This window comes from Argopecten irradians, chromosome 6 (assembly GCF_041381155.1).
Source record: "Argopecten irradians isolate NY chromosome 6, Ai_NY, whole genome shotgun sequence".
In the NCBI taxonomy this organism is placed as follows: Eukaryota; Metazoa; Mollusca; class Bivalvia; order Pectinida; family Pectinidae; genus Argopecten; species Argopecten irradians.
Window position 1 is genome coordinate 41,594,255 of NC_091139.1, and position 21,544 is coordinate 41,615,798.

The window sequence follows — 21,544 nt, forward strand, 5'->3', positions numbered from 1 at the left end:
AGCTCTTTATGTCACAATAAAGGAACGCATTCCAGCAGAAAACACGAAACGTGAATCTTATCCTCACTCTGTTCTATACTGTAGAGACCCAATTAGAGATCATCATCTGCATCATAAATCTGCGTAAAACGGTGTGATGGCTATGATTTGTTACATGATAGAGATCATTGTAGATTTTCCCATCGAACCTTAATTGTGCCTATTGCATTTTGGGATCACTCTGTAAACATCATGATCGAGAAGTGACCATCATGGCCTATTGATGACCAAAGAGATGAGTTTGATTCAGGTTTCAAATAGTAGAGTATTGAAGGGATCTTTTTTCATATAGAAACTTTCCATTTGGCTTAATTTGTGCCAATTGCATTTTGGACCGATCCCGAAATCATGACAGCTGTCATTTATCGCTGTTTCTCAGAAAGAGCCGGATAATTATCTCTTGCGTATTATATCTAGGTTCTTCCTGACACATTCTTTTACATGTATATATTGTATTTCTAGACTGTCGGAAAAAATATCGTGTCATTTTGTTTCCCTATGCTATCAAATGTGAATGGAAAAGGGAAGGATTGAAAAGCATAGAAAAGACTCATCTCTCAGCTCACCAACTTCCCACTGGGGTTTCTTGTTTAAAGTTATATGTGCCGTATCTGGGAAATATTTTGACATGCTGTTTTTGTCTACGGTAATTAATTAAAACCCACCAGGTTTGATGAATTAAGCTGTGAAAATTATTCAAGTGGACAGACAAACATATCGCGCCGTAGATGTAAATATAATCATTTTTGGGGGTGCTGCCAATGACATTTTCAGCTCTTATTTGCGCTTGGAAAATTACAACCTATGCATTGTAAGCATTGTAATTCTCCAAATGCTGGTAATTTTGGAAGGCGATGGTAATATTTAAAAAAAAAACTCGTTTTGATTTGTGAGTATGAAAATTACGGCACATACAACTTTAAGTTTCTGTTGACATAGATGTCCCGGTCAATATCCGTTTTACTCCAGATATATTGCACCCGATATAGTTTTTACTGACGGTACATTGGTACATTGAGGTTCGATAATATGCCATCGACAGTTACACATGTATTAACACTAGCGTAAACCTAATGTATATCGTAATTAATCAGGGAAAGCAAATAGATGATGCACTGAGTGGAGCTGACCAAGCAGAAGTCAGAGCATTATGTGGAATTGGTGTCGATATTTGGTCTCGATAGATCCGATCGAAGATGAGACAACGTTATAAATCATTTAATCCGTGTATAATGAACTCTCTCAAGGGGTTTGAAGTACTGGTGATTCATAAATGTAGTGTTAGTTGTAATATCATGGATTATCCCACCCATGTAGTTACAGAGTTATTACGTTTTATTGCATTAGTCAAAACGTAAATCGGAGATGCGAGAACCATGTAGTATTCACAATGTCATTTTCCTCTTAACCTACAGATGTGTTTTGTAGACGTGAAATATAGGCATAATTTTATATGGAGAAAATATTAAGATGGATGCTGTGATCCCTAATTCAAATTGCATAGATTGGTCAAAAGTTTTAGTATTTCGGGTGTACACGGATCCTTAGGAGACACTTTTAAAATACCGTGATCATAATGTTAAAGATGCTCCACCGCTGACAAATGGTATTTTTTCACTTTCAAAAACAGGAGCAGACGATTTAGTATTTTTCTTCAGTTACAAAAGTTACTTACTTTACACCATTACCATCATTGAAAAGTTTGAGCTTCTAATTTTACTTCAAGTTAAAAATATGAAAAATAATTAATTGCATCCCGAAAAAAATCCGTAGCACTATATCCTATATTGAATGAAGTAATGACTGCGCATGCTCCAAAGGCGAAATAAATTATTCTATGTTATTTTTTGTGTTAATTAGGCACATATATACACGATTAAACACTAATTATTGTTCGAATAATAAATATCATACATGTTCTGTCGGCGATGGAGCATCTTTAAAGGGACTCGAGAATCACTGTGGTACGGGCTGAGCTAGAATTCATGTTTCTATAGACGAGAATATTTGCATGGTAACAATGAGTTTCGAGTAAAAGACAACCTACCAATGTCGTAATGGTTTAACAAATAAACAAACAAATCATTAACTTTACAATATAATTTATCACAGGTACTTTATTTTTGGGATTTGACCTTGGACAGATTGGATGCCTCTATAATGCGCCACAGATCCCGGTCTAGGGTCTGTAGTTTTACTGGGCGGGCTGACCCGGTGTAGCGCAGACTTTCTCTCAATGGAGGCAGACATACACCGCTATGAGTTTTCATATTAGAAGAACACGGAATGCTGGGTAATGGGTCCTTAAATGAGCGCCATTTTAAAGGCTCCAGATGTTTAGAATCCGATATCAGTTCAACAGGCACATGTTTATTATCATTTGACACGCCATTCTTAGCTGCTTTCTCTTTTGGTTGTGATTTTTCTTTCTTCTTTCGATGCTTTTTGCTCTTTTTAGGTTTTCCTTGACGGAAGTAGCCCGTACTGTTCAGCGCTTGTTGTTCTATAGGGACTTGTAAAGTAATCCCTCCGGCCATTCCGCCCTCACGTGACGGCGTGATTATGACCTTGTCCACCATTGGCCGCTCACACAACCTTTTTTGGTCAGGTGATATCGAGTGGGCACTGTACGTGTCACGTGAGTTGTTTCTCGAAGTATGCACGAGCGCATTACTGGAACGTGGGTTTGCAGTAAGTTTGGTAACTGATATAGAGTTTGTTGCCATGAGTTCCGATTGTCGGCCGGATCTCGAATCTATGGAGTTCTCCGTTATGTGAGGTGACTTAAGTTTCCTTTCATGATCTCCGTAGCACGTTTTGTTGTCACGTGACTCACGAAAGCCGCTATCATTTTTGGCACCAGACATCACAAGAGTGTTCACGAGCTGCGCGAGATCTTGGTGACGTTCCTTGCGTTTGGCGGCGTTCTTTTTATGTCGACGTGACAATAAATCTACCACACCACTCTGAGCAACTGATCCAGAGGACCGGCTCGAACGTTTACCTTTTGTGTCACTGCCATGTATTTCTGTATCTACTTCGTCCGACTGATTACGACGGTTGTTTCGTTGCTGTGACACAACTGGTAAATGTGGCTGGTTAGTTTCCTTGCTGTAATCTATATCATAATCCTTGCATATCTGTCTGATGTCTGCGGCACATTGACGGACGGCCAGCACCAGGTCCCCAACCTCGCCCTGTTTTTCCTGTTCGTTGTCTCGCGAGGGTTTGTTTATACCATCTGTGGTGAAATGATTACTGTCAGGTTGTGTGCGATCAGGTTTATCGGATAACTTGACAAATTCGTCAGCAAGTTCACGCTTATAGTGATGCAATGCATTCGTATCGACTGAAGTGGTCAGGGAATCACAACTCACAGATTTCACGACATCCGTTCGATAGCTATCGAATTCAGACTTCGGACGAAGTGGACGAACATCTTCCGACTTCCGGACCTTTCGTTTTGGGTTATTTCCGTAATCCGAATACTGTTTCCGTAATTCGTTTTTCTTGAGACGTGACAACATCGCTATCGTCTCGGCACTCCGTTTTTCGATGGCTTCCTCCAAAGCAGTTCGACCAAACAGATTCCGCAATGAAAGGTCAACCTTTTGCTGACCGGAAGCGTGTAATTTGAGAATTAATTCCACCATGTCGACGTTGTTGAGCTGGCACGCGAACATGAGTCCGGTCATACCCTTGTTATCTTGAGCGTTGATATCGGTTCCTTCCTGTAACACCAAAAGCTGAATCAGTGACACATTCTCAAGTTAATAAAACATATCGTAGTTATCATTCAAAATATTATAGACAATGCAAGATGCATTTCAGATTTGCATGCTACATGTACTTCCTTTCATGAAAACCACATTTTACACGTATTTTATCTTAGTTAATCCTATACAACACATCACTATTCTGCTTTACTCGCCAATGACATCAGTTTTCCTTAGGACGAATACGTACTTGTCTACTATACGTTTTGGTAAACACTAGGTCGTTATCGTGTATAGAAGTCAGCATTGCAGCAATATTACCCCTACCTTCAATCACACCAACCACCTCGCTCGTCCCCTAGCGGATCCATGGCCAAATTAGTATAATCAATACTTACAGTAATGGTACAAAGCACTTCGTAAAATTTTAGATTGAGAAAGTTTTACAACATCAAAAAATATTTTTAGAAATTCCTTGCTGAGACCTGACTGACCTTTTGCAAGAGAAGAAAGGCCACTTCCGGGTAGTCCATGATACACGTGTACATGAATGGTGTCTGACGGAGTCCGTTCCTCACATTAGTGTCAGCTCCAAGGCTAATGAGAGTCTTGACGATCGACGCCACTAACTGTGAATCCACACTGGCAATGGCGGCCATTAAATGGTGTCTGACGGAGTCCGTTCCTCACATTAGTGTCAGCTCCAAGGCTAATGAGAGTCTTGACGATCGACGCCACTAACTGTGAATCCACACTGGCAATGGCGGCCATTAAAGGGGTTTCGTGGCGGCTGTTTCTGGCTTCTATGTCCTTCCCATTTGAAAACAGCAATTGAAGCTGAAATAAATAATTAAGGTTAAATCCATGATAACTTTTTTTTGTTTTCCTTTATATCCGGCGTTATAACGATATTCAAACGAGTGACGTCATCATTGGTGTATCGCGTGTTACTAAGGGTAGATTCGTTACGGATGTCATACCACCCATCTAATTACCAATTAACCATATAATTTGATTATATATGGCATTTGTACATGTGTAGGAGGTCACGCCATGTCACATGACTGTGTGTGGTGCATATAAAATAATAATTCCACAAAATGTGTTGGCATCGTTACCCGTGGTAATTTAAAACTTGCAATAAAACAGTTGCGTATTACTCCAAAATTGTTAATAATATTGGTATTCCATAACCTGGCTCCAAACTCATGAACTATTTTTAATTTAGACTTAACCAGTCGCAGATAACTTTACAAAAAATTTCGTCATTTTTATTGACTTTAAGCAAAAAATTAAGCATATGACTTTCATGATTCTGGGGCCTGGTGATATATATCAATACTTTAATGCCCTTACTATTTTCAGTGATAACTACCTGTTCGTTTCGTCTTTGATTATAACTGTACGCGTCTATAAAGGAAACCTTGATACCACTATAACGATACGGAGTTTATTGAACGCAACCCATCATGACATTATATTGATAGCGGATTCTAAAATCCAAGAACATTAGCATGAAAAAGCAGCCTCCAGCTTCATTAGACGTACATACATTTTATTTTCCAGTAAAACTGTGATCACTAGATGGCTTGAATATCTATTGGGTAAACAGCTCACGTACACATCCACAGGATCTATTAATGCCTTGCGTATGACAATGAACAGCGGAAATCTCTCTATCGACTCGTCGGTGTCGATGCACGAGTCTACCGACACGTATTGATACTGGATTTTGAAGGCTGAATGGTTTGTTAAGAAAATGTTGCTAGTAAGAAGCTGTCACATAACATACATGTATGTTCTAACAAGTATGAACCAAAAGGCCCGTATTTCATGTCCATTTATTCTTATTGGAAAGTGTTCTTGTTTGTTCCTGGGGTTTTAGCACTGTCTGAAATCTGGGCAAGGGAAATCATTCTTAAGTCTTCTCCTTTCCTATTTTTCTTATGTAACATTACTATGGTATAAAGTAAACCAAAAGGCATTAACGGTCATCTGATAACATGAGTAACAGTTGAGCATGAAACGAAATAATTACGGGTTTTTTCCCAACATGATGATTTTGGCACCCATTTGGACTAACAGGGAAATGCTTTTGGGACGGCCTACAAATTCATAGACTGCACTTCCATTATTCATACCATTTTTCAGCATCAGTGGAATTGTTCTTACATGATGGTGTCGTGGTGGCCATATTTGATTTCGGCTTGACCCAAAAATAGCAACACTTCTTGGGAATCATCTCAAGATCAGTTTAAGCTTTTAGCTTAATTGCACTGGTTGCCTTTGAGAAGAAGTTTGAAATGTGTTCTCAAGATGACGGTTTTGGCGGCCATGTTGGAATGCTGATCGATTAGAAAATAAGAATAATTGGTCGGAACCATGTCAGGATAATTTCTTAAGAAGGGGTTTAAAATATGAAAAGTTTACTGACGACAGACCACGACGGATGAAGTGCGGTGTCTCCGAAATACACACAAACTGTGTAATATGTATACACGAAATACACAAGTAATACACACGTACTTACCACGTACTTATCACGACACCAGTTCAGTTACAAACATGATACATCAACTCAACTGGCCAACAGATTGATACTTTTCTATAAAATAATACACAATATAGTTGCCGTCGAATACCAGACCATACTCATACCAGTAGACCACAGAACCAGACACTCCAATCCACACTGCTTCAGACAAATCTCTGCTACAAAGGACACATACAAATATTCATTTTTCCCACAAACAATAACACAATGGAATCTCCTCTCTGTAGCAGCAGTACAATGCACTACACTCGATGACTTCAAGGCACATATTTCCAACGTGGCCCTTGAAGCCCTTACACATTAGTTCTGCACACACCTTTTATCTATATACTAAAAAAATCACAAATCTAATCCTTTCACACCCTTGCACCCCTACAGGTCCCCGTGACTTAATCGTCATACTTTGACGGCGTCCCGTATACAGAAGAAGAAGAAGTACAGTATAATAGATACACATGTACTGTGTCATACATACGTAATACACACGTACAGTGTAATACACACAAAATAAACGCGTAACACACACGTACAGTGTAATACACACGTACTGTGTAATACACACGTAATACACACGTACAGTGTAATACACACTACTGTGTAATGCACACGTACTGTGTAATGCACACGTACAGTGTAATACACACGTACTTGTATAATGAAACTCTTGTCCTTTGAATAGTGTTATACCAAGCAACACACACCGCCCGATCACATTATACTAACAAGAGGCGAACCAGTCGTCCCACTCCCTTAATGTTGAGCACTAAGCAGGAGCAGTTATCTCGGCCAGAGGACAGAACCCAAAACCTTCCTCACAGAATCTCAAAAGTGAGGTGTTGTCAAGGGAGACATTAGGAAGAAGAAAGTAAGATAAAAAAAAAAAAGATAAGGTACTAAATTTAGTCGCCTTTAAAATCACCTTGTGCTGGTCACCGTCAGCTCGTATAGGGATATCTATGTGTACTTGTCTAGGCTACAATTTGGAGTCTGATATTGATCCAATAATATCGGTCTTAGCTAATGCGAACAACTTAGCTTCATTATATCACAACAATGAAATCGGTGGCAGTTACCAAAATTTGACTTTGACTTTAGAGCTGAAAACATGGTCATTAAGTTGACTTTTTGGATTATAGGAACCGACAAAGTTACAAACTTTTCTCAAACGAAATAAAATTTCACTCTTTAGAGAAAGAAGGGTGTAATAATTCACATTGTTCTCTAGCTCTCTATATAAATGTAAAGGAAACATTTTCGACTGTTTTCATGCGAAGTTGCTTGAAAATCGTTACATATATATATATATGTATTGAAAATACAACTTCGCCCGGCGTTGTATGATACAAAAATAGCTAATTTTCAAGTTAATTGTTTGCTATATTGAACACCGATTCGATGTTTCTAGACTATTCAGGTAACAAAACAGTTGTTTCATACCTTATCAGTCAACAATCAAAACTCTCCCCCCCCCCCCCCCCCCCCTGTGCTGGGAAACAGTTCCTAGAGTTGGTCTTAACACCTCGGGAAAAGAGTTCTGACTGTTAACTGATAAGGCATGAAACAACTGTATACTGTAAATATATTGTGTTAGCGCCTCAGACTGTCCAATATCCAGTGGGTCGTCTCTGACTTACATATTTTCCTGGTTTCGATAGAAATGCGCATACTCCTTTTCCTCCGTACAAGTGTTAGACCTCTATGAAATAAGCGCAATATACGCGGTAATTAGTAGTCTATTATGTCCGTGTGGTCTCTACCAAGCTACATTACTGGTGTTAGCCAGCAGGACACACACCATATTTTCTTTTCTTAAGTTTTTAAAGTAGTTTTTAAATCATTAAAATCGTCGTAGGAAGCACACTACCGTGTTATAAACGCAGTTAAAACTATTTGCTGATGATATAAAGATGTATGCCTGTGTCACCAACGAGAGGCGGAAAGTTCCAAGACAATGCAATATGACATACAGATATATATTTTAAAACCACATTACTACAGTCATCGAGCCATTTTTATACTATTTGAATAGTAATATTTAGACATGGATGATGTTTCCTCACCACGACAGAAATCCAAATCCTTCATGATTATGTGTCGTATATTCCTACAATCAGCCTTTTAAACAAAGGAAATAAACAAGATCACGTTGAACATAATTCAAACTCTATGAATTTTCCTGATAAGTTTCACAGGAACTCGCCTGTTCGATAAATTAATTGAAAATTATAGCTTAAAATTAATTAAACTTATTTTTATGAGTATATTTTTGTATATTGGATGACATATCGTTTCTTAGTGTCTCGATCATGCCGTCAATATTGATGATTTTAGGATTTTCACGTCGAAATAAAAACAATCAGCGAACAGCTAACAGAACAAAGGTAACAAACTCACCTGTCTTGGGTTTTGACATTCAGCCAGCAGCCGAAATTCATCCGACATGTTTCCCGCTTTTTACCCTCCCTCGAAATTATACATTCTTATCGACAGTCGCCTTAAGAAGGACAGACTCCGGCACCCGGTCAACAAATTATGACGTAGTTGACAATACACGGTTTCTTTGACGTCATCGGAATTGTTGTAGGCCTACATCTTAGAAAACAGTCTATGAACTGTGTTGCAATGTACGTAGTTGTTCAAAGTGGCCTCCGATTCTTTATACGAAGGATCCGACATATGCTCTGATCCGATAGATTTCTATGGGACATTGATCGCCATTTCTGGAGAGATTTTTACAGAAAAAGCGTTGCTGCCTTTGCTCGATCGATTGGTCACTACTATATCTAGTGTAAAACCGTACCTGTATATTTACCTATAATATGGACCAAGGTACGCACCCAGAGAGACTCTGTTACTACAGTCTGCCGTCTACTGGTTGATTGCAGACGTTTTCTATATCCATATATAATACCGTGATCAATACATTTTGTTTTATCCACATGATGAAATAAACATGTGTAATAGAATTAACTCGACACGTACTTCAATATCATGACACTGTTAAGGGGGAAATGATATACACGTAGTTCAGTTTTCAGAAAGATAAATTGAAGACGGTCCTTACCGGTAACGGTTAGAATTTTTCAGGAATCAGAGAAACGGACCGGTCTTTGCTCTATAAACCGTTCCATCTGTTCCCTTGCAGTCCGAGACACATACAATCGGCCCCATCGGTCTCCGAGACATGGAATCGGCCTCCATTGGCCCCTGGCGCTCAATCATAAAACTATCTGACAGATGTAAACTAATCAGTTCTAGCGCACTTCCAACTTAATGCAGTTACATTTTCACAGCAACCCTTCTTCATACTAAACGCGGTTGGGATTTGATCAGCACATGAACTGCCATCGCTCATTTTGACGTCATTGCCATAGTGACGTCACAATTGTCGTTCAAGCAATCACGAAAGACGACTGTTGAAGTCGCTGTTCTGTACTTTACGACAAGGAAATTGTTTTTTCATCATAGATGCAGAATTTCGTGATTTCATTAAAGATTGCTATCAAATGTAAATACAAGAATTAAACTACATAAAGCTAGCAATTTTTGGAGTATGAATGCCACTTGGACAGCGGCAAATTTAGTATGAAGCGCTAATGCGCTTGATTAAATTTACTGCTGTCAGTTGGCATCCATATATAAGGATTTAACTACATCCAGTCGGCAATTAGGGAAGTATAAATGCCAACTGGACAACGACAAATTCAACGTACTTGCCAAAAGAATGCTCAATGCTTAAATGAACTTTTTTTCTAACAGTTTGTGTTTATAAACGTTGTTGGTTTCCCGTGGCATTACTATCAGCCGAACTGCCAGATTAACGGTATATAGGCGGTAAATAGAACATTCGGTCTATATAAAGCACTCGTTCAACCTGTTGTTTTTCACGTTGTGTTGGAACTATACAAAAGTAGTTAGACGCATTTACTTGTGTTGACCTTATTTTGTCTGTTTTTTTGTATCAATTAAGTCTAATTTAATCTAGCTGGTTTTTAAAAGCCAAGTTAAAGTTATGTGTATTAAACAGAAGTTATTACATATGTAACCCATATAAATGCTCTTAGCTACCATTGGTTCAAACACTTCGTCGTAACAAAGGAAAATTCCATGGTAATCAATCTTGTCTATTTCTGAGTGCTTTCGTTTATGTGGAACAACCGGTTTGACCTTTCGTAAAAGTACCAATTACTTATGTTTAAATCTTGATGTACCTATAGATTCCATTACATGCCATGAACGTCATCATCACATCTAGTTAGAAAACAACATAAAATCACCAGGCCAGTCAATATTTTATAAACAACTACAGTCCGACCGGTCCAACCATATAAACGAAACGACTCAGGTTTTCGCCAAATTTAGACGACAAAACAGAAAACAAAGAAAACATTTCTTTTTCAATTAAAAACATTTCGTTTTATATAAACCTTTGGGCATTCGTTCAATTTGTATGTATGTACATAAAAAGCTATTGTTCAATAAAGAGAGTGAGTATTAAAATGACAGAATTGTCTTTAAAACACATAAGATATGTATAGAGAATATATAGCACCATACTGTGCAAGGGAACGAATCACACACACAGATTTAGCTGTCAAGTTTTTCAGCTAAGCATAAAAACATTTTCAATCATTTCCATTTAAATATAAAATTCAAAGTTACAAGTTCATTGTTGAAAATTGTAAGTGTTCAATCAAATAGGCCATATGTATCTCCGTCAGGTCCGAAACGTCACTACTGCGGGGTCGACAATGTCCACGGGGGCGGTAGTCCAGACCCCGGGACCCGGGCCATCGGGAAGTTCTTGTCTTGCTGTGCGGGGCTAAGTCCTTGGAATGGATACATGGGCTGTGATTTTAATCCTGGATCAATGTATGGCGAGTTCCACATATTTGTTGCGTTACCTAGAGGGCTTAGACTCTCAGTTTTGATTCCAGAAGTATGTGCCATGTTCAAGTTCGGCATATGTAATCCCTGGAATTGGTGCAAGTTACTCTGGCCCCAGAAGCCTGCCATTCCGTTCATGTAATTTTGGTACGTGTACCTACTGTTCCCATCTGAAGAAGAGTGACCATCATTAGGTGATGACGTCATTTGAGACTGTGGGGAAGTTGCACACGCATCGTTGTATGATGGCGGACTCTTATTTGAATGTGATAGCGGCGTAGTCTGCACGTTGTCGTTTACAAACGGGTTCCACAAACCATTGTTAGAGGAACGTTCCTCAACAGACGTGGCGTAGTCATGTTGTACATTGAATGAGTGTCCAAACGTGTTGTCAGTTGGGTGAAGTTGTGCCATTTTGTTTTCAAGACAGCTGAGACCCACGTGATGGCGCTGAGGCTGCAGAACCACATCCGGGGACCCCAGGGAACTTGGCGCCGATGAATGGCGCGCCTTTTTACGTACTCCATCCTTGTAGCGGTATCGCCTCCTTAGAAAGCTCCCGTGATCAAACATATCCTCGTATTCCGCGTCAATAGCCCATTCGTGTCCCTTCATCCCCGGCCGGCGGGGCAGCTTCACAAAACAGTCATTTAGGGCTAGATTATGACGGATGGACCCCTTCCATCCCTTTTGGTTAGGGTGGTCCCGGAAGTAAGGGAATTTGTCAGTGATGAACTTGTAAATGTCATTGAGGGTGAGTTTCCGTTCAGTATTGTTACATATAGCCATACTGATGAGAGCGATATAACTGTACGGTGGTTTACCTTTAGGGATTGGGCGTTTCCGTTTCCTGTGTCCTGTCGGTTTGATGTCGCAGTTTTCCTCATCACTGTGGTAACGCCGTGCGGGGGGAGTCTGGTCAATGATACCGCTGTCTAGTTCCACTCCCTCCTCCTCCCCACTCAGGGCGGTGTCGTTCTTTACATCACCACCATGTCCGCTGTCCGGGGACGAATCCCCGGGGCCGGGCGGTTTGGCATTCACATTTACATTAAACATGTCAGCTTTTTGGTAAAAGTCATTTAACATACTCATATCCGCGGGGGTCGGGATATCCCCGATACCTCCGGGCACATGATGCGGGAGAGTCGGGGTTGATGTGTGTTGATACGGTGGCAGTTCCCGGTAATACCCGCCTGGAAACATTTTGTAATCCATATGTGAAAATGATAAGTCCGACATTTTACAAACTTCAACAGTTCTCACACAAACGTAACGTGTAGTTCACAGTGTAAACACAAGTTTGCTTAACTCGGTCGTTCCACGTACGATGTAAATCCAACTTAAGAAAATCTAAAAGTGGTATAAACCACAAGTCCATAGCACTATAATAAATAAAACCATATAGGACGTGAGTTACTCACTTCAGTCCTGATCTCGTCCTGTCGGGTACATGGTCTCGCTGAGTAGGGCTGTGACGTCACTTGAGCGACACCCGTACCACGGGCCGCACGCGCAGAGTCGTAACTCGCGAGACAATCGCTATACAGTCCAGGGCTAAGTAACAATAGGATTATCTTAATCCTTTCAGTGTCAACATATAATTGTGCGAGTTTTTACAAAAACTAAATCAAAGGTTGTGAAAAATTATTTATGACATGTTTAACTACATAGAAAAGGTATGTCATTTTATTGCTTTTAATCAAATAAAATTGACATTATTTCTCATCTGTTATCGGGCAGACATCTTATCCTATATGTCTGATTTGCAAAATGGAAAATACTTGATTCAGATATTAAATACACACATTCTAGGCCTAAGTCAAATGAAACTTATGACTTTCTCTCTATCTTATTTATCAACGTTATATACCGTGTTCGGCCTAATAAGCGCTCATGTCCCTATAAGTGCCCCTCCCTCTTTTTGAGGCCTCGATTTCAATTGCCTAGGCATAAATTAAGACCAAAACTACACAAAAATGTATAGATTTGCAATACAATTTCGTTCTATTTGCACCTTTTCATTCTTTTCAATTTGTATACGCCCTGGAAATTAAGACCAAAACTACACAAAAATGTATAGATTTGCAATACAATTTCGTTCTATTTGCACCTTTTCATTCTTTTCAATTTGTATACGCCCTGGACGCTTGTTGGGTCGAATACGGTACTAGGTGGTTTTTATTTTGTTTTCTTTTAATATTCAATTGTGAATGTCTTCTCGATTGTATAACAACATTATCAGTTGCACCATTTCTTCCAGTGCATCATATGAAAATGATATATGCTCGATTTTCTTCGTAAGCGCACTATATATGTGTCTATTTTTTATGGATGGGGTGGGAAAGGGAGGGGTGGTAGTATAAATTGTGAGTTTTGTGTTAATGCCATTTATCAAGCAATTTTTTTAAAGTTATATGTGCCATAACTAGCTCTGGCGCGAATATAGCAGAGTTTTATATATATTGATAATCATTAAAAGTTATGAACTTTTCGTTAATAACGTTACAAATAAGCTACTGGTTAAATAAATATTGTGTGATTATTTAGTTGTTGGATATATACCCAACATGTTACGTTCAAACACAAAACTAGTAATATATATATCCAACAAGATAATATGAAAACAACAGTATAGGACAGGCGACAAAATACATGTTTGGGAGAACAGGATTTTAGTACAGATACGGTGAAACCTGAATAGCTAAATTTACATTTCAATTTTATTGTTTGACACATAAACGCACTCCTCGGAAGATATATGTAGATAGATTCTGCTATTCATAGCCGCTATGAAAATTAGAAAAATACATTCAATCCATATATTTATATTAAAATATTTTATGAAAATAAAAATTGTTGAAAGGTTATTATAGACAAATGTTTGTTTTCGTCATTTGGTTGATTCAGTACAGTGACGAAACACTCCGAATGTTAATATAGGAAAATATGGCTACAGCAGAAAGCATTTATATATCGCTGATAAATCATTGTTTTAGAAATTCCAGATAAGAAATCAACGTGACCACAACTTATTGCAAAAGAAAGATTAAAGAGATCAATATATTTTGTATGTATATTTATGAAACTGATCAGACATATATCTATGATAAGGCCCTTTTCTCTGTTTGAAAGTTAGTTGACTTCACCTTTAGGCTGAATAAATCTTGAATTCTGAAATATTTTATAAATATCGGTCCTCTATAACTCAAGACAAAGTGACGTCACAGTTATTCATTCCGGACTCTGCGTACAGTGTACAATAAGACTTTGCGTACAGTGTGACTTTTTGACAATGTCCTATATTTTAAGACTCTGCGTACAGTGTGACTTTTTGACAATGCCCTATATTTTAAGACTCTGTGTACAGTAAGACTCTGCGTACAGTGTGACTTTTTGACAATGTCCTATATTTTAAGACTCTGTGTACAGTGTGACTTTTTGACAATGTCCTATATTTTAAGACTCTGTGTACAGTGTGACTTTTTGACAATGTCCTATATTTTAAGACTCTGTGTACAGTGTGACTTTTTGACAATGTCCTATATTTAATCTGATTTTAAGACTCTGCGTACAGTGTGACTTTTTTGACAATGTCCTATATTTTAAGACTCTGCGTACGGTGTGACTTTTGACAATGTCCTATATTTTAAGACTCTGCGTACAGTGTGACTTTTTGACAATGTCCTATATTTTAAGACTCTGCGTACAGTGTGACTTTTTGACAATGTCCTATATTTTAAGACTCTGCGTACAGTGTGACTTTTTGACAATGTCCTATATTTTAAGACTACTCAGTGTGACTTTTTGACAATGTCTATATTTTAAGACTCTGCGTACAGTGTGACTTTTTACAATGTCCTTATTTAAGATTGCGTACAGTGTGACTTTTTACAATGTCCTATATTTTAAGACTCTGCGTACAGTGTGACTTTTTGACAATGTCCTATATTTTAAGACTCTGCGTACAGTGTGACTTTTACATGTACTTATTTTAAGACTCTGCGTACAGTGTGACTTTTTGACAATGTCCTATATTTTAAGACTCTGCGTACAGTGTGACTTTTTGACAATGTCCTTATTTTAAGACTCTGCGTACAGTGTGACTTTTTGACAATGTCCTATATTTTAAGACTCTGCGTACAGGTGTGACTTTTTGACGATGTCCTATATTTTAAGACTCTGCGTACAGTGTGACTTTTTGACAATGTCCTATATTTTAAGACTCTGCGTACAGTGTGACTTTTTGACAATGTCCTATATTTTAAGACTCTGCGTACAGTGTGACTTTTTGACAATGTCCTATATTTTAAGACTCTGGACGTGTGACTTTTTGACAATGTCTTATTTAAGACTCTGCGTACAGTGTGACTTTTTGACAATGTCCTATATTTTAAGATCTGCGTACAGTGTGACTTTTTGACAATGTCCTATATTTTAAGACTCTGCGTACAGTGTGACTTTTTGACAATGTCCTATATTTTAAGACTCTGCGTACAGTGTGACTTTTTGACAATGTCCTATATTTTAAGACTCTGCGTACAGTGTGACTTTTTGACAATGTCCTATATTTTAAGACTCTGCGTACAGTGTGACTTTTTGACAATGTCCTATATTTTAAGACTCTGCGTACAGTGTGACTTTTTGACAATGTCCTATATTTTAAGACTCTGCGTACAGTGTGACTTTTTGACAATGTCCTATATTTTAAGACTCTGCGTACAGTGTGACTTTTTGACAATGTCCTATATTTTAAGACTCTGCGTACAGTGTGACTTTTTGACAATGTCCTATATTTTAAGACTCTGCGTACAGTGTGACTTTTTGACAATGTCCTATATTTTAAGACTCTGCGTACAGTGTGACTTATTTAGACATTGACTTAATGTCCTATATTTTAAGACTCTGCGTACAGTGTGACTTTTTGACAATGTCCTTATTTTTTAAGACTCCTGCGTACAGTGTGACTTTTTGACAATGTCCTATATTTTAAGACTCTGCGTACAGTGTGACTTTTTGACAATGTCCTGTATTTTAAGACTCTGCGTACAGTGTGACTTTTTGACAATGTCCTATATTTTAAGACTCTGCGTACAGTGTGACTTTTTGACAATGTCCTATATTTTAAGACTCTGTGTACAGTGTGACTTTTTGACAATGTCCTATATTTTAAGACTCTGCGTACAGTGTGACTTTTTGACAATGTCCTATATTTTAAGACTCTGTGTACAGTGTGACTTTTTGACAATGTCCTATATTTTAAGACTCTGCGTACAGTGTGACTCTGCGTACAGTGTACTATATTTTAAGACAATTTGCGTACAGTGTGACTTTTTGACGATGTCCTATATTTTAAGACTCTGTGTACAGTGTGATTTTTTGACGATGTCCTATATTTTAAGACTCTGCGTACAGTGTGACTTTTTGACGATGTCCTATATTTTAAGACTCTGTGTACAGTCTGCCTTTTTGACAATGTCCTATATTTTAAGACTCTGTGTACAGTGTGACTTTTTGACGATGTCCTATATTTTAAGACTCTGTGTACAGTCTGCCTTTTTGACAATGTCCTATATTTTAAGACTCTGTGTACAGTCTGCCTTTTTGACAATGTCCTATATTTTAAGCCAATGATACAAGTCGTCTATAACGTTAACTCCATTTACTGCTATTAGCTGTCCCAGACAGTGCCATGTGTTCCTAAATTCATCGCAATTCAAGCATTTTTCAATAATCATTAATCCTTATTATGTTCAACATTTAGGATTTGGAAATGGCGGAATTAACCAATGCATGGACACTGTAACAATAAATGAAAATGTGCATGCAATATTATAGAGTACAACAATATCTAAATCGGTTATCATGCTAAAATGACAAGCATGTTACGGGCAAACAGGACTAAGGCACGAATGGTTACAAAAGGACAGGCAACACACGACGGGTAACACAGGGACAAACGACACACGATAGGGACAGACGGCAAACGACGGTGAGTGAAAGACGACAAATGACGGATTCATATGACAAACGACGGGGACAGACGACAAATGACGGGGTCATATGACAAACGACGGGGACAGACGACAAATGACGGGGACGGGGTCATATGACAAACGACGGGGACAGACGACAAATGACGGGGTCATATGACAAACGACGGGGACAGACGACAAATGACGGGGACAGTCGACAAACGACGGGGACAGACGACAAACGACGGGGACGGACGACAAACGACGGGGACGGACGACAAACGACGGGGACAGTCGACAAACGACGGATAACCCTGGAACAGACTCAAACGACGGGGACAGACGACATAGATGATGGAAGAGACGACAAACGACGGGGACAGAAGACAAAACGACGGGTTACAAAGACGACGCGACGACGGGAACAGACGACACACGATGGGTTAAGAAACACAGGACGACATATGACGGCAAACACTGGTAAAGAACGGGTGTAAAACGACATGTACCAATTCAAAGAGACGGATGTCACATGGCAGGTACATTTTGTTTGGAAGAAAAAGAAAAACGTGGATTTTGACAAAGTTGGTTAGCTTCCATGTACATTGTATACTACATGTATCTAATATGAGAGAGAAAACCTTCATATTTCATTTGAATGACAATATATAGATTATTCAATTGTAAATCCCAAGATCCAACTAGAACACGTACACCGTATATATACATGTATATAATCGAAATGCGGCATAGATAAAAACTACAGTTTTTATTCAAATAAAAGGTTAAAACGTACATTTATACATGCATACATCCGTAAGTTTCGTTTATTTGCCATTATGTGTATAGCATATTTGACTACTCAATAATGATATGTACATTGAAACAGTTCTGAGGACATTTGTTTAAATTTCAAACATGTCGTAAATAATCTATAAATCGATCGCTTCAACCATGTCAACGTCCTTCGACCAGTCTCATTAGGGACTATTGAATTGACCATTATAATTACGTGCTGACCAGTGAGTTATTCTTGTAAAAACAATCAACGTGTTGTTAAAGTTTAGCCTGGCCAGCTTGTGTCCAGCTAATTATGCAAGCGTGTCCGGTTTTTTTCAGTTTTCAATTTATTTTTATTCCGTGGACGTTTCGGGACCTACATGTGCAATATGAACAATAATGTTAACAAAATAGAAAGTACACGAATTATTTAATATTTCGGATAACAATATTTTTTCACAATTTTGACAAAATGATAGTCAACTGTTATGTTTTCTATGCTGACCTTGACACACTTCGTAATTTTAGTATTTTAGTTTTCTGACGTAAATCGGCATAGAAACAGGACATTGCAATAAGAAATGAATTTCATCATGTATATAACAGAGATCTAAATAGTACTATTACTATTTAAATCTCTGGTATAAATATGTAACATTCTCTCGCGTGGTCATAAAGTCTGAATGCTTTCAGTCACTTTCGATATTCAAATTACGTATACGTCACGACAAACTTAATCCAGTTAAACATTTCTATATTCAATATCGATAGGCTTATTAGGATGAGACTGCAAATAGAAAAATGACGCTCTCAAACAGACCAATCAATACCAACAGGAACAAATAACACAGATAAAATGCAAAAACAGCTATAGATTGGAGTCAACATCAAACATGGGGTTTTCATTTTGTACATCAAAATAAATGACGGTAGTTTCACGTTAAAATCTATTTCAACTGTATAGTAATATGCGTTCTCTTCTGTTATCGAATGATTTCGTTCAGTTTCAAGTTCAAATATTTTATTTAAGTCTAACCCTAACATATTACATAATAAATACAACAAAGTTTCTTTAAAATGAAGAGGCCATTCTATACAGAATTATGAGAGACTGCAATACCCATACAAGATATGAGAATAAAAACCTTAAAAATAATACGAATTAGTTATTATATATACAATGTAAGTTTCGGCGTTTATCTAATATTTGTTTACAGGTTTTGGCACTATAACAACACATATCACTATTTTGGAGAATAAAACATAAGTTTTCTGTATCACAAAGTGTTAGAAAATCAGAATTTATCCTACTAGCCCTTAAGAATAGATAATTTCTAACATCCTGGTATAAATGTCAATTTAACAAAACATGGAATTCATTTTCTATTTGATCATGACAATCAAAACATTTTTTTAGAATTTAAATTTAAGTTTTCTTAACGACCAGTTGCTATTCGAATAGGAGCCACTCCACATCTGAATGTGGGTAATGATTAATGAATATAACCGTCCTGTCAACTGATGCAGGACGTAGGACATGTAAATGGTTTGTTGGAGTTGTATGTTCTCCTCATCCTTCCTCCTCCTCCACCACCACCTTTTCCTCCTCCTCCTCCTCCTCCAGCGGAACGGTTTATGATGAGAGTACATTCTGATTCTCACTGGTAACCTCTAGATATTTTCTGGACTTAAAAGTAATTTTAGTCTTATAGTTGTTAATGACAGTACACTTCACTTAAATTCCATGTGCCATTAATTTATTCCCTGTTTGCAAGTTTTTGTCAGTCTTCAACAGAAACGAGATTTTAGGTAAAAAGAAGACAATTGTCTGTAAATAATTTGATATTTCATAAAACAGAGTCAACAATGTCATGAATTAAGAAAAGAAGTGGGCCAACTGCTGCCCCCTGGATTACCCCGGAGAGGACTAGGACACTGTAGGCCCCATTCAGTATATGATGTTTTATTTCTGTTGCTTAAAAAGAAAGAATCAATAGAATAATCTTTGTGTTGATATCTTCATTTAGATGATAACCTGCCGAGTATGGACATTCGAAAAGTTTAACAGAGCCATATCAATCTGTTTATATTGTCTAGGTTCCTGGCTAAATCGTCAATGGTTAATACTTAACATTAATTGTGTTTCAGTTGAGAGTTTATTACCGAACCCATGTTGGAGATTGGTAAGGATGTTGATGTACATGGTGAGACATGATTTAATATGTATAATAAGTTTGAAAAACTTACGATCAATAGTATAAGTGACAGCTCACGTTTTTCAAAGACTACAAATACACACCTAGTTATTTCACGCCAGCTTAAAGATACAGTGCCAGGAGCTGGAGTGCTTTCAGAAGCAAGTTCATTTAGAGATTTTTTCTACAGCAGTTATAAGACAACCTACTTACAAGATTGTATATGTAATTTTCTTCTCTTCGCTGGCTTGCGTTCCGCTCACTAATACGAAGACTAAGATGAATGTTTACTTCGAGTTGGAAAATCACCTAACTGAGTCAAGCTAATTAAGTTCATGAAACAAAGAAATAAACTGCTCACTTTGTATATTTATTACTAGAAATAACTTTCTTGGCAGATCAGGCTGAATTCACCCCCAAACAATGTCACCAAACGAGATAGAAACTGTATGTGGTCTGTATTGATAGGCTACTATTTTTTCTATGTGGATATTACTAGCGTGACTTTGTCATTTTCATAGGAGACTGTAGCATTGCATGTTCGATTTGATGCTGCGATGATGGTGCTAAATGCTGAATCTGTTTCTATCATTTCGAAAAAAATTGTTCCTAATTTCTTACTTCAGTCAGGTTTCAGTTCCAATGATAACAAAGCATGCTAAATTCCATCCCGTTTAAAAGGAACACTTTCAAAGTTGTCAAACAGTGGTCGGAGTGAAGTCATATAGACATCCCATATTAGGTAGGATTGGGGAGGATGTTCTCGGGATGGGTCATCCTCGATACTCCAGTGGTGACTATCAATGTCATTATATTCCCGTTAGTGATAGTAACCCCTGGATTATCGAGGGTGGGGATGGATGTGATGCCATGGAATGTACGGATATTTCGACAATTTTAAGAACTTTCAAGAGTTTGAACAGAGGAAGATCACAGGGACCTGGCACGATTTTTTTAACGAAATATATATATCCGTGACCGTCCTTAACATGTAATTTTATTTGTTCTTCTTTTGTCTTGACAAAGGGACAGATCGCCTCGAAAATTCGACAATCTTTTGTCCACACTGTTAGAATTACCTCTTTGTCCTATATATATATATATATATATATATTATATATATATATATATATTATATTATCAATGTATCAATGGTACATGTATGAACTCTTCGGCTGAGAAAAACGTTTATAAAAAAATCAAGGATTTAAACACAAACAGGTCCGTTTTTCTCTATCGTCGAGTTCATACCCTTGATACAATAATATATACATGTATATATACTGTTGGTTAAAAAAATCGTGCCATGTGCTTGTGTGGGGATAAGTACACCTTGAACACTATTTCCAACAGTGTTATCACTATAATATATGCTTATCGTATTATTGAATAGGAGAT

At 37.8% G+C, this 21,544-nt stretch overlaps 2 protein-coding genes across 2 annotated transcripts; both read right to left on the reverse strand.

Annotated features, from left to right (window-relative positions):
* Positions 1-2,139: 2,139 nt before the first annotated feature.
* LOC138325920 (POTE ankyrin domain family member B-like) lies at positions 2,140-8,863 on the reverse strand. Its single transcript, XM_069271931.1, has 4 exons — positions 8,704-8,863; positions 4,464-4,592; positions 4,250-4,351; positions 2,140-3,770 (listed from the first exon to the last, which is right to left on the reverse strand). The coding sequence occupies exons 1-4, from the start codon at positions 8,749-8,751 to the stop codon at positions 2,157-2,159; spliced, it is 1,893 nt and encodes a 630-aa protein (XP_069128032.1). The 5' UTR covers positions 8,752-8,863; the 3' UTR covers positions 2,140-2,156.
* A 1,862-nt stretch (positions 8,864-10,725) lies between these two features.
* Positions 10,726-13,133, reverse strand: LOC138325921 (forkhead box protein D2-like). The gene has a single exon (XM_069271932.1). It carries the CDS (start codon positions 12,436-12,438, stop codon positions 11,044-11,046), a length of 1,395 nt encoding a protein of 464 aa, XP_069128033.1. The 5' UTR covers positions 12,439-13,133; the 3' UTR covers positions 10,726-11,043.
* Between the last annotated feature and the right edge of the window lie 8,411 nt (positions 13,134-21,544).